This window comes from Ceratotherium simum, chromosome 7 (genome assembly GCF_057802395.1).
Source record: "Ceratotherium simum simum isolate JZ-2026a chromosome 7, ASM5780239v1, whole genome shotgun sequence".
Lineage (NCBI taxonomy): Eukaryota > Metazoa > Chordata > Mammalia > Perissodactyla > Rhinocerotidae > Ceratotherium > Ceratotherium simum.
Genome location: NC_141906.1, coordinates 25,315,338 through 25,329,801, shown reverse-complemented (window position 1 = coordinate 25,329,801; position 14,464 = coordinate 25,315,338). Strand labels below are relative to the sequence as shown.

Sequence of the window (14,464 nt, the reverse complement as noted above, 5' to 3'; positions counted from 1 at the left end):
TGACTTCTTATGTTTAAAGAAATATTTTTACTCCAGTGAAAAACAAGAAAATTCTGTCCGCAGCCTTATTATTTGGACTTTGACACAGTTATTGTCTTTCAATGGTTTTCTTGCCTGTCTTTGGCTGTCATCTCTGAGACATGTTGATTTTGTATTCTCCTGAACTCACGTCAGAAGACCAATGAGTAAGGTGTAAATTGTCTGACACCCATGGCAGCTGACTAACATGGAAGTTGTAGCAGGGCACACAACTCATGTTCTCATAGCTAGCTCCCTCATTGCTGTGGAGCCCTTGGGTCACTGCTTAGGTAGAGGAGGGTTCATCCTCCACGTGAGAGGACTCTAGCTCCTCTGTACATTGCCCTTCATTGTCCATTGTGGCAGAAGCTGCTTTGACATTATCTCCTTGTAACCCCTCTGTGGAAATAACTTCTATATCCCTATGGTAGAAAACATGATCTGCTTCTCTCTCCTCTATAGGTTCTTGATACATCTCATCATTGGTTGAATGTTGAATGGGATGAGAAATAATTGGAGGCCTCACTCCCATGTTTGGGTCACAGCTTGAGTCATAAACAGGGGTAAACATTATCATGTAATATTTACCCCTGATATAATATTTACTTCTGATCTTGCTATTCATTAGACCCTGACCTGGGCTTTAGTCTTTACGACCAGGAGTAAATGCATATGGCCTTGGACTATTTTCTATATGTGTACCATTAGGGGAATTACACTTTTGGTTCACCTTCAGCTTCATTCTTTATCAGGTTCCCTTCATGTATGATGAACATGGCACAAGGAGACACTTTCAGTAGGTCTAAATTTATCTCCATGCAGTCTTTATAACTTTTCCCTCGCTTGTGCAGAGCAAAGGTAAAACTTACTGGTTGTCTCATGCTGGAGATCTTCCATTTACCGTCAAACTTTGGCGACTATCAGGACATTAATATCTATTGAGATCTTCCCTTTCATTGTTTATTGCCTCATAAGCCCATTTGCCTGGAGCTCCTGACAGAACTTCTCATCCTAGACTGTGGCCACATGGCCATATTGAGTGCAGGTCGGAGAATAAGCATCACTGTGCCACCATTCTATAATACTCTCCATGACTGACTGCCAGCAGCAGTTTGCAATCTGGATGGCCATTTCCATCCATGTGTCCAAAATGACATAAACTTCCAGGTTCACTTAGCTTAGCTGGAGGACACAGGACAAGAGGCACACCATATCTCATGGCTACCTTAGGTGAGTTTTCAGTGATGGACCTTACAGTGGTACAGGAAATACTTTATCCTTGTAATCCCAGCTTTGTAAGAAGCCAGAAGAGGAGAATGTGTGTAAAACTACCACAAGTGAGATAAGCCTAGTGATACAAAGAATTGATTACCTTGTGAAAACTCATAAACACAGCTTGCAGGGGCTAAATAAGACACATCTTGATTATAAGAATCACATTCTCCCTTTGAAAAATGAGGTCTGTTCTTACTAACTGGCATTTAAGGTCTATACAAAGACGTCTCAGTCCAAATGCACTTTAGACCTTAGGCCATTTTTACAATCATGGCAGCTGAACATCCATTTTATTGTAACCCAGGAGGTTTTCCAGGGGGAACAATAATTACCGAGAGAAGAGAAAGCCAATATCATATTACAGAAAGAAGCTCAGCCCTGAGGTTAAGTCTATGTTACAATTTATCCAGTCCCACTCCCAGTCCCATCCTTCTACCTCATCTTGTCTCTCACTCTCATCTGCTCTTCTCCATTTCCTTCATCATCTTGTCCCTCAAGCTGTCATCATCTCTCCCCTGAGCAACTGTGCATGCTTCGTAACTGATCTTCCCAATTTCATTCTGGATCCATCCAACATTTCACAGCTCATGTGCAGAGCTAAATATGTCCCCACTCTTCTCTGATAGGAAAACTTTGATAATTTCTCCTTCTTCTTGCAAAAAGGTCCCTAAATATTACATAAGTTTGGAATAGTCATCTTTTATGATCACTGCAGGCTCATGTGATACCAAAGGTCCAGCAGTTTTCTGCACATCAGGCAAACTGGCATTTTAAAACTCATGCAAGATGAGGGGTCTTCTATGAACAGGTCATTTCTTCAACCTAACATATTTTTTCCTCTCTCTCATCCCATATTTCCTTCATCTTCTTCAGCTTGCAGTTCAACTTTTATGTTTTCAATTTGGAATTCTTGGATATCCATTCATTTGCCCCCATTATTTGATTTCCCAAAAACCTGTATGTCTCTCTAGTAATGTTCTTCACATTTGCTCTTTTCTACACGTAGGTCTGAATATTTAATTTACTATTACTCTCCAGGTCAACTTCAAGTTCATAGTGGTGTAGGTTTTCTGTTTATACATATCATTGTGTTTTTGGATAGTATTCCATTTGTTAGCATAATTCATCATCAGTGATAGTTTGTTGAATCATCTTGCCTAGTATTTTGAGACTTCTTTCTCAAGACTAACATTCATTCCATCTTTGCTTCTCTTCTCCCGGGTATCTGAGGTGTGTGATCTTCTCCCCGGTATCTGAGGTGTGTGATCCTATGAGTATTTCCTATGAGTATCATATCTCTCTCTCTACCATCCACATACATACACACATTTAAGGTCTTATCAATGTCCATGGAATATTTCAGGCTGAGGTAAAATCTCACCATTTACAAACACAATAGTCTCTGGAAATTCCAACCTAATCTTGATCTCTTCATTTCCACACCCCCCATTGCTCTAAGCATGAATTCTGCCTATGAAATATCCTCTGTTCCTCTTTGAATGACTCTAGGGGATAAGAGGAGCCAGACCTCTGAGGGACCCCAAATACATTAGGTTTGTCTCACCTCTGTGTATTGAAGATAAACGATCTTTGTAAGTCACTTCTTATCTTTATTTGTACTTCTGATAAAGGGTTTGCTCTTTCCATATATGCACACACCTTGTCATATATTATGGCATGATAATAAGAGAAATCATTGCAAATGTAGAGCAAGTGATAGCAAAGCTTACGCTCTAAATAAGTTAGTCAAAGCAGGTCTTTCTGATAAGAGAACATGTAAGGAGAAAATTCACAGATATATAAGAGTGAGTCATACTGATATCAGGGCAACTGAGAGAAGAGCAGTTGTAAAACTCTAGAGGCTTAAGTGGTTTGGTGCTTTTAACCTTGAGTATGTGTTTTTGGCATGGGAAAGAACAAGCAGCATAGATGGGTCACACAGAGATCTTGGTAGAAAAGTCCTCAGGTCATCCTTTCATTCGGTTAAAATAAAGGAAAATATCAATCATGGTACAGATCATGATGGGATTTGTCGTGTGACATGAACTGGGACTAAAATATTTAAAATTATTAGGAAAATTCTTTTTTACCGAGCCACCAAGCCTCTTTCCTTGTTTCATGTCCTTCAATATTTTGGTCTTGGCTCTTCCTTGATTTCTAAACATTTAATTTCATTTTATTCTTACCTTTTTATTCTGTCCCCTTTTACTTTCCCAATCATGCAGGATCTGTGAGCAAGAGGAGCCTCAGGACACGTAAGACGGGGTAGCAGTAGAGATGGCGTCAGGAATCCTGGTGAACATAAAGGAGGAGGTGATCTGCCCCATCTGCCTGGAGCCCCTGACAGAACCCCTGAGCCTACCCTGTGGCCACAGCTTCTGCCAAGCCTGCATCACCGCAAACCACCAAGAGTCCATGATTGGCCAAGAAGGAGGCAGTAGCTGCCCTGTGTGCCAAATCACTTACTGGCCTGGGAACATGCGACACAATTGGCATATGGCCAACATAGTGGAGAGACTCAGGGAGGTCAAGTTGAGCCCAGAGGAGGAGCAGAAGAGAGATCTCTGTGTGCACCATAAAGAGAAACTCCTGCTCTCTTGTAAGGAAGATGGGAAGGTCATTTGCTGCCTGTGTGAGCATTCTCAGGAGCACCATGGTCACCACACATTCCTTATAGAGAATATTGCACACCAATATCAGGTAAGAGACCAGGATAGAGGAAAGACAGAGCAGAAAAGGATACTTGTTGGGAAATCTCCAATATGCGTTTGACTTTAATTACCTTGTCACCATAGCCCAGAGGCCTGTCATTTTTTTCTTCTTATGCTCATTGTCTAAGGCCTGCAGGCCAATTCTGTGCATTTCATCCAATTACATAAGGATAAGCCTACAGTACAGACTCTTAGCCAGAAGTACATATTTTTGTACCTTGTGCTAGTAGGTAGAGATTTGGTGCCCAAGAAAAGCTCTCATTACCTCTTTGAACAGGAGAGTTAACTGGAAGCTGGGTGGGTTGAGATATAAGTTCTTTCCTTCCCTCAGGGTCTGATTTCTTTTTCTAGGAAAAGGAGAATCAGTCTTCTCTTCGGGAGAGGATGCTGACTTCTACCTCTGAGTACTAAAGAACACATTCACCACCTCAACTTTTCTTCTAAGTCATAGATACTAATTGCAGTTCTCACAGTTTGTGTAAACTCTAGTGTCTCAGGATATCAGCCTGAATTCTTCCGCATTTATTGTCCATTCCAATGCTGAGAAAGCCCAGTGCTTGACTCTGGTTTGATACCTTCCTCACAGGAGAAGCTCCAGGCAGCTCTGGAGAGGCTGAGTTTGGAGCAGCATGAAGCTGAGAAGATGGAGACTGACGTTAGAGAGGAAAGTACTTCCTGGAAGGTAGGAGGAGACACTTCCTGAGGAAGTTAGACTGAAATTTGTGCAGAACCTTGTTTGTTAGTCACGAGGAGCCCCTTTCTTCTTTGATCCCTGACAGCTGATATGTCAAAAAGTGTTTGATTAGTCCTCTTCCTTATCCTTTCCCTGATGGCGGGGGGGGGATTGAAATGTGAACATGTCACAAATGAACAAAGATATTTGGAGACAAGTATTCACTTAGGCAGAATCTCTGATGAGGACAGCTAGTGAATTTTGTATTCCACTCCTGTCACATTTTTTGTCTTTGACTCTTCACAGGGAAGATATTTGGCAAGGGCTCATGGTTCTATCCTCAGCGTACAACTTTTTGCAGAGGGTACGGGGCAAGAGAAATACCGGAAGGCTTCATTGTCCTGGAAAGTTGTGTCAAAGCTGAGCCACACCCAGGTATCAAATGGCTCAGAGTTGGTCTCAATAATGCAGATTTGAGGGTATTATTTTGAAATGTGATGAAGAGAAAATAATAGGAAAAGTCAGCTTACCCAAGAGTTTCTCCCTTGCTTCTATCTGACTTCCCTGTGAGAACTTCCCGAATAGAATGGTTCTTTTTGGCTTCCAGTCCCTGCCTGGGAGCCTGAGTTCCTCTCTCTCTTTCTCATTCTGGAAGAATCTATTACAAAATGAGACCTACGTGTCCAGGCAGTTGAAACAAATGAGAGGTATCTTGGACAGTGAGGAGCAGAGGGAGCTGCTAAAGCTGAAGAATGAGGCAGGAGATATTCTTCATAACTTGGCTGAGGTTGAGAGTGAGCTGGTCCAGTAGAGCCAGTTGGTGAGAGCTCTTATCTCAGATGTGGAGCATCGGTTACAGGGGTCAACAATGGAGATGTTGCAGGTAAGACTTAGGATGAAGCCCAGTCTCTGAGATTTGAGAAATATGAAGACTAGTTTACCTCTACCCTTTATTGCTGTGTTCTTTCTGATGGTGAGACTAGGTTTCCTTTGGCCCTGCAGTAACCCTTTCTTGCATCTATCAGGGTTATAGGAATAACTGAATACATGAATAACAAGGGAAAACTTCATTTTTATCAATTTATCAAGGGCACTGCAAAAATTTGACCTTGGAAAGATGATCCATTGTGTCCAGTGATATTACATAGGCCCCTGTTTTCTGCGATCTAGTGTTAAGCATTTATTAGGTCCCCTTCATGGTCCAGCTTATCACAGATAAACACATACACTTTGGATTCCAAGGGGATTTATTTTTCCCCCCTCACAGAAGGATTTGAGATTTTTCGCCCACTTTCTCTACTTATTGAAAAAAATTTGTGAGGGACTGGTATTATTTATTCTTCAAATATTTAATAGAATTTTCCAGTGAAGCCATCTCACTCTGGGCTTTTCCTTTTGGAAGGGTTTAAAATATTTTTTTTTTACTTGAATTAGGGATATTTAGATTTTTTTTATAGTTCCTGACTCAGTATTGTGGTAATGTATGTGATTGTCTGAATTTGCTCATTTTGTCTAAGTTGTCTGATTTGTAGATGAAAAGTTAATCATAAGAATCCCTTATAAACCCTTTAATTTCTACAACAGTTACAGTAATGTCATTTCTTTTATTCATGATCTAGGTGATTTGCGTTATTTCTTTTCTTTTTATTTTTCTGCCTTTTTTTGGTCAGTTTTATTATGTTTTGTCAATTTTGTTGATTTTTTTCAAGAAGAAATCTTATCACTTCATTGATTTTATCCATTTTTTAACCTTTCTATGACATTTATCTCTGTGCTCTCACCTTTAATGTTTTCTTTGTGTATGTATGTGTTTACCTATGCAGGTGGCACATGTGTATGTGTGTTGGGTCTAATTTGCTTTGCCTTTTCTAATTTTTTAAAAAGTAGAAACTTAGATCACTGATTTGAGCCCATCTTTTCTGATATAGTATCTAATGACATAAGTGCACTGCTTTAGCTGTATTCCATAAATTTTGATTTTTGGGTTTTATTTTCACTCAGTTCAAGTTGTTTTCAAATTTCTTTTGTGATTTTTTTGTTAACCCTTGGGATATTTGAAATTGTGTTGTTTAATTAAAAAATATTTAGTGATTTCTTACTTTTTCTTCTGCTATGGATTTCAAATATAATTCCTCTTATCACAGAACATATATTTTATTATTTAAATCTTTTAATGTCATTGACACTTGTTTCATAGCTTAAAATTCTGTAGGTCTACAAAATTTTTCTATATGAATTTGCAAAGAATGTATGTTCTGCATTCATTGGGTGAAATGATCTGTAGATGTCAGTTAGGTTAAGTTGGTTCACAGTATTGTCCAGATCTTCCATACCTTGATAGTTTTTCTTCAAGCTGTGCACTCATTTATTCAGAGTGGGTTATTGGACTCTCCAACTATTGTTACTGAAATGTCTATTTTTCCTTTTAAGACTGCTTTGTGTATTTTGAAGCTCTGTTGTTGCATGCGTATACATTTATAATTGTTATATCTTCTTGACGTACTGAACCTTTTATCATTATGAAATTTCCCTCTCACTCTCTCATAATATTTATTGAATTAAAGTCTTTTTTTTGTCTAATACTAATATAAACACTTGACCAATCTTATGATTTCTGCTTGTATGGTATATATTTTTCTACATTTTTAAATTCACCCTACTTGTGTATTTTAATCCAAAATATGCTGTTATAGATATCAATCATTTAATTTTGCTTTTTATCCAGTTCCACAGTCTCTGGCTTTTAATTAGAGTATTAAGTCAATGACATTTAATGCAATTATTGATATAACTATATTTAAATTTACCATTTTACTGTTTGCTTTCTGTCTTCTGTCATTTTTATTTTCCTCTTTCTCCTTAAGAAGCTTCGTTTGTATTAAATAACTATTCCTTTCATAAAATTTTAATTTTTCCTATTTTCCAACAGTATTTTTTTTTTAGTTTTCTTCCTAGTGGTTTCTAGAGTGATTACAAAATGAACTTTATCCTATCACAGTCTACTTCAGAATAATACTGACTTAGTTTCAGTGAAATGTAGAAATATGCCTCCAACACTACTTCATTTCCTTCCATCAGTAATATGTGAAGCTTTCAATATGGGCACCCGGCCCAATATAGGCCAATGTCACGAAGGCCTCAGAATTTTTTGTGATAACTGGGAAGAGTTGTTCTCTTTCTTCTGGAGTTTATATGAGGAGATTGATGTTCTCTTCATGAACGAAGAATAGAATCAATACAGAGGGAACAGATCAAATTTGGAGAAGGACAAGACCAGATCTTGATGAGCAGGTTTGAGGTTTGACTCAAATTTAACTTTGAGTCAACTTTGACTAAAGCTATAACTGCCCCATTTGTCCTTTTCTCTGCTTAATCTAGTTTTATTTGTTTTTTTGTCATATACAAAAGAAAGCCCTAATACAGAGCACCAAACCATTTTTTTGGCATGTGTAGACATAGCTGTTGGCCTAGATTTGGTGACACGGAGGAAGTAAGTCTGACACAAAACAGAATAAATGTATTGATACATATCTGTTCAAGCAAATAAAACAATATCTCTGATGACAAAGGGGATCAGATGGCTAAAAACTGTGAAGAATGTCGACTAAAGTGGTTTGGTAGAGACTGAAGAGGAGAGTAAATATTGTAGTGTTTTGGACATTGACCAAGTGGATATTGGTAACATTATGGACAATGGGACATAAGAGAGGAGACAATTTGGTTGGTGGATTGTAATTTATATATTAGACATGCTAAGTTGCTGATTCTTGTGGCTTCTTTACTACTGAATATATTCACCTGCATTTAGGAAGCAAAACAGAAGAAATACAGAGTTGGAAATCAACATCACGAACATGTATAGAATTTAAGGGAGTAGATGAGGTCACATAGTTAGTGCATAAAAGAAGAAAAGACTTGAGATTTATCCTACATTAATAATTTGTTTGCTTGTACCCTCAGCAAAAGCCCTGTAACTTTCTTGAGGAACATTATGATTATTTACAAATTTTTGATTCTCCAAAGCCTGGCATAGTACTTGGAAAATAATAGTATATCACTTTACATTTCCATTGAATAAATGAAAGAATGATGAATTATTCAAATTATCACTTGGGGAGCTTTATGCACTTGGGGAAAAAATTATGGACCTCTTGTTTTCCTCATAGATATATCTCATCTCCAGACACTGGAAGCCTCATGCTATACTTTCACAAGGGTCAACCTTATTTCTATCTTTTAGGAAACATTACAACATCTTCTGGAATAATTGGCTTGGTTCTTTACTTTTTTAATCTCACTTTGGGATCATGTCTATGCCCACCACATCATGGGGTGGTGGGGATATGATGAAGCTGTGCAAGTGGAGAGGGCATATCACTTCTTGACTCATGTTTTCTCTTTCTCCTTAGGATGTAAATGACATCATGAAAAGGTATGTGAGGGATACCAGAGATGGTCCTTCTGTGCTATGAAAAGAGTTTTACAGCCATTTGCTTTATCTAGTGCTCAATTAGAATGAAACGTCGCTCAGGGCAGGACATTTGAGGTATAGTTTTACCATAAATTTCTGTTCACAAATCATTGCTTGAGTGTTCTATAACTATTGAGAATAGACCAGGGTTCTATGGTAGGACACTTAGATGGTGGGAAGTTATAAAGTTTCATTTCAGGACCAGTATTAGGGATAAGACACTGTATCATCAGAACCCTGTGATTTTATAAACGTTTTTCAACTGGCGTGCCTGAATTGAAGTCAGTTTTCCCTATTTTATAGGTGCCTGACTTACTGTGGGAAGGTCCTATCTTCTTTATCTGCCAAGCACACAGATTTGGAGAAAACTCCTTTATATTTAAATTTCTGCCCTGGGTTAGAGGAGACCAGGTCTTTCTCTGTGGTTCTGTTTAGATTTGCAAAAACAAACTTGAATCTCAAGTATTTTGTCCGGATGCAAAAAAGTGATCCATCTTGATTACATACTTTAGAAGCCAGATTGGAAAGGTGTCATATTTGTGTCTAAATTTACACACCTACGTGGCAGCATCAAGCTCTTTCCTAACAAGTGAAATTCAGACTACTATTAGTTTGTTGTTGGTAACATCTTCTTTTCCAAGTGTTTATAATGGTTCTCAGAGAACATGGAATCTCAGACATTATTCGGAGGGCCTAGATACTGGGCAGCAGACTTTGAAGATGTGGGTCATCTCCAGACAGTATTCCTATACTTGATATGTCTTAAACACCCAGGAGACAGTTTCCGCAACTTCACTTTCTGATCACCTCCCTGGGAACCCACATCCGTGCAGTGACTTTTTCCACACATTAATTTTTTTGAAGGTACCAAAGTTTTGTTTTGTTTTATTAAATCCAGTATTTCATAAAATGTCATATGACTTGCAGGAGTTAGAGCAGGAGAGGTTAATGATTTCACATTGAAAGGAAAAAACTATGCTTCTGAGAGGTGTGGACCTTCCAAAGATCACGCAGAGGGTAAATGGAGAAGTAGACATGAGCGTATTTCTTCTGGTGCAGTGTCAGGGATATCCTCTCTCCCCTCCTCAGGTTGTTCAAAGAAGAGGATTTAAGGATATCAATGGGCTGAAAGGTGAGGAGACAGCGGTCTTGGACAGACACAAGGTCAGAAGTGTAGGCTGATCAATTTTTGTCTTCTCTAGGAGTGAGACTTGGACCTTGAAAAGGCCAGAAATGGTTTCCCAGAAACTGAAGAGTGCATTTGGAGTTTCAGATCTGAGCCAGATGCTACAAGTGTCTAAAGGTGAGGAGATCCAGGGCAAAAATGTGGGTGTGGGATTCTTGTAGTATCGGGGCAAAATGGGGGAGTGGATGTTGTTTCTAGAAGAGGATAAAAGAGAGGAAGTAGGCCAGACACAGAGAGAGATCCTGTGCTGAATATGATCAAACTTTAGGAGGAATGACCAGGTGTTTCCTTTTTCCTCTCATTCACAACTATAGCCTCACAGGGCTCCCCTGCCCTGTCCTCACTCTAGAGAGAAGATAGGTATCACTGTTCACTCCTTTGCTTCTAACAATGTCATTGCAACTTCTGTCATTTCAGAGCTCACAGAGGTCCAACGTTACTGGGGTAAGAAGAAATTACAGGGTCCTCAAATTTCCATGTTCTGATCCCTTTTTAGAAGTTGAGGTTACTACTAGGTCCTAGGATGTTAGCTTCATGTGTTTTTTTCCAAACCTGCATACATACAACAGTTCTTTAGTGTCCTACTCATCTCTGACCCACCAGCACAAGTTCCTCCCAGTCAAATCCCAATATTCTTCCTCACAATGTCACAAGACGCACCCATTCTGTATCCCTTACCTAACTCCTGATTTTTCCTACAGTGGACGTGATGCCGAATCCAGTCTACACTGTCTCAAATATTGTTGTATCTGTGGATCAGAGACAAGTGAGAGTTATGCAACTTGCTGCATCTAAGAATACAGAGTCATGTGATTTTTCTGATTTTGATGTCCTGGGCCACCAATGTTTCTTCTCAGGGAAATACTACTGGGAAGTAGATGTGTCTGGGAAGATTGCCTGGATCCTGGGGATATGCAGTAAGGAAAGTTACTTCAATAGGAAATACTTCGATTGGCTTATTTTATCCCCAAATGTAAATCAAAGAAATGTTTACTCCAGATACAGACCTCAGTACGGTTACTGGGTTATAGGGTTTCAGAATGGATCTGAGTACAATGCCTTTGAAGACTCCTTTACCTGTAGTCCAAAAGTCTTGAGTCTTCCCATGGCTGTTACTCCCTGTCGTATCGGAGTTTTCCTAGACTGTGAAGCTTGCACTGTATCATTTTTCAATGTCACAAACTGTGGGTCACTCATCTACAAGTTCTCTAAATGTCGCTTTTCTCAGACTGTTTATCCATATTTTAATCTTTGGAACTGTCCAGGCCCCATCACTCTGTGCCCACCAAGCTCCTAAACAATTTTAATCCCTCACCTACTTCTGCGTAGTGCCCTTGTCCTGGGGCTTATCTCCCTTACCTGAGTTTATTTGCACCATTCTGACTGCTTCTTCCTTTTTTCCTCTTCTTTTATTTAGAATGTGTTTGTATTAGTCTACTAGGGCTGCCGCAACAAAGTACCACAGACTGGGTGACTTAAACAACAGCAATTTATTGTCTCCAAATTCTGAAGCCTGAAAGTTCAAAATCAAGGTGTCATCAGAGTTGGTTCATTATGAGGACTGTAAGGAAAGGATCTGTTCTTGGTTTCTCTCTCTGGCTTGTAGATGGCTATCTTCTTCCTATGTCTCTTCACATCATCTTCTCACTATGCATGGCTGTGTGTCTAAATTTCCCCTTTTTACAAGGGCAGTAGACACAGTGGAATGGGACCTATTCGAATGACATCATTTTAACTTAATTACCTCTGTGAAGACCTCATCTCCATATAAGGTCACATTATGATGTATTAGGAGTTAGCATGACAGCACATGAATTTGGGGGAACGCAGTTCAACCGATAATTGTCTTTACACTTCCTTACCATACAGTGAAATATTGAACATTCTTTCTTAAAATCTTGTTTTCCTTAGGAGAGAATGCTTGTTTTTTTGTATTTGCAATGGAAACACATCTAATCACTCCTATAGAAAGAATAGTATTGCTGCACCTCCTCTGACATCTCTTTTCTTCCTCATTCCCTCAGCTGCTTAACAGAATTAGCAAAGCAAAACTCATAAGCCCTATCCATGTTATCTAGGACAGTGCATAGGAATCTGTCCCTAAATAGTAAATCCTTCATAGTGCATTGCTTTACCAGTGGCAACCCATCTTTATCACGTAGTTAAAGCGAGAAGTGCATAAAGTAAATATTTACCAAGAGTAGATTTTTGGTTTTCAAAGATTTTTATGTCAAATTTATTCTCTTCACTTACAAAATGTAAGTTACTTAATATCTAACAGTCTTGTTTTCTTAAAATAAAATTGGTGTCAAAGATCATATCTGATTTCTAGGATCACTTTGAGAAACTATATTTTATTAAACGTAAGGCACTTTTCTTCGAGTCTTATATGTAGGAATACATATTTGTTTTTATTTCTTAAAAAATGTAAACTATGTCAATGTTCTGAGGAACAATGTTGTTTCATTTTGGTTTGGTTTCACTTTAATAAAATGTTAATTGGCTCATCTGATGTCTCTTTTTTCAGATCCCAAAACCCCACTGCAGAGAGTATAAGTTTTCATGATGTGTGCTGTAGAGAGGGTCATGTCTAGGCTCAGCTGTCCTTATTACGGACAGCCTTTTGGGGTTCAGTCCTCTTCCTTGTGGAATCACTTGGGTAAACCACTCTAGTTACTACTTGAGGCAATTTTCATTTTTTTTAAGATCATTTTTAACTTATGGTGCAGCATAGAACTACCCAGGATTGCAAAGGCACAAACTGTTTTTGTAGAATTATGCATTACAAATTTGGGCAGTCTATCCCACTGTAAAACACTTGAATCAAGATTTGCAGGCCTGGAGGAGACTTGAGCCTACAGGCCAGGAGCAGCAGGGGAATGAAGGGTGGCCTCAGCCTTCAGTGACACTTGAGAGGTGTGGAAACTGGTGAAAGTGTGAATGTGAATTCCCAAAATGAGGTCAAAAGCTGGACGTATTTACAATGGGTATGTAAACACAATCGTGGCCAGGTGTTCTCTCGTTAAATTCAGGAGCTAATTAAGAGATTCTTACCACAAAAGGAGAAATGTCAGTCCAGTTAACATCGAGGAGAGAAATCAGGAAGATTATGGGAATGGAAGATGATGATGGTGACAACAACCTCCCCTAGTAGAAGGAGTCAAAACTGCACTTTGTGCCCAACTATTTGGCCAACTCAACCTTCCCTCTTTTCAACACCCCCATAGCACAGGATTCAACCCAGCTGCATAACAAGGGCCTCTCCACACCTCCTGCATCACCCCCTTGGGATGGCTTACCTCCATTGCTCACCCCTGGGGAACCTCTCCTAGTAGGAGTCCTTCCTTGGGACCACACCTCCTCACACTGGTTCAGAATGGCGATGTATCTGCCCCCTCTGCCATATTAAAAACACCAGAAAGCACAAAACTAGGTCATGTTTGTGATCTATCAGTGAGTCAGAGTTGCTCCCTGTTCTCTTCCATCCCATCCAAGACACCAGTGTCTCTGGAGCCTCAAAATGAGTTGTGTACATGACTGGTGCCAGCATTCCATCCATTTTTCTTCACCGGAGTGTTTCCATTTAATATGCAAGAGCTGTACTCAGCGTGAGGATTCAAAACCCATCTCTTTGAGAAAATCATTTCATTGAAATGGAACTGGATCAACAGGAGCTCACCTACCAAGAATTACTCAGAGTGAGTTGCTGTGAACCTAGTATCAATCCAGATCAAGTGGAGAAGATCAGAAAGTTATCCAGTGCTCTGGTAAGAAAGGACAAAGATGTTGCTCAACTCCAAGATTTCCGAGAATTAGAACTGGTTCTAACGATAAGTGAAAATAATTTTCTCTCCACAAATACTGCAACCTTACTGACTGAAAGGTCTTGCTACCAGAAAGCTTCAAAGCTGACTTACTAGTACAATAGGGACTTTTATCACTGAGTATTGTGACAGTGTGTGTCACCTCTGCACCAAGGACAAGCCACTGGTCTAAATGCCTTGGATGCCCGGGAAGCATATGCTAACCTGAAACCACTGCATAGCATATGCTAACATTGTTCTGCCAATGGTAGGAAGGCCCTGACCCCCAAGGAGCAGTGCAACTTTCAAGCCTCTTGGTGCACAGTA

General features: G+C 39.4%; 1 protein-coding gene and 1 pseudogene across 1 annotated transcript; both read left to right on the top strand.

Moving 5' to 3' along the window:
• Nucleotides 1–2,072: 2,072 nt before the first annotated feature.
• LOC101404755 (E3 ubiquitin-protein ligase TRIM22-like) lies at nt 2,073–11,668 on the top strand. The gene is given in 8 exon segments (XM_087433335.1): nt 2,073–2,086; nt 3,519–3,993; nt 4,591–4,686; nt 5,333–5,560; nt 9,087–9,109; nt 10,351–10,451; nt 10,752–10,778; nt 11,036–11,668. Coding segments are annotated over 8 exon segments (1,560 nt in total). The 3' UTR covers nt 11,632–11,668.
• Nucleotides 11,669–12,920: 1,252 nt separating this feature from the next.
• Nucleotides 12,921–14,254, top strand: LOC101401622 (ankyrin repeat domain-containing protein 40 pseudogene; annotated as a pseudogene).
• The last annotated feature ends 210 nt before the right edge of the window (nt 14,255–14,464 follow it).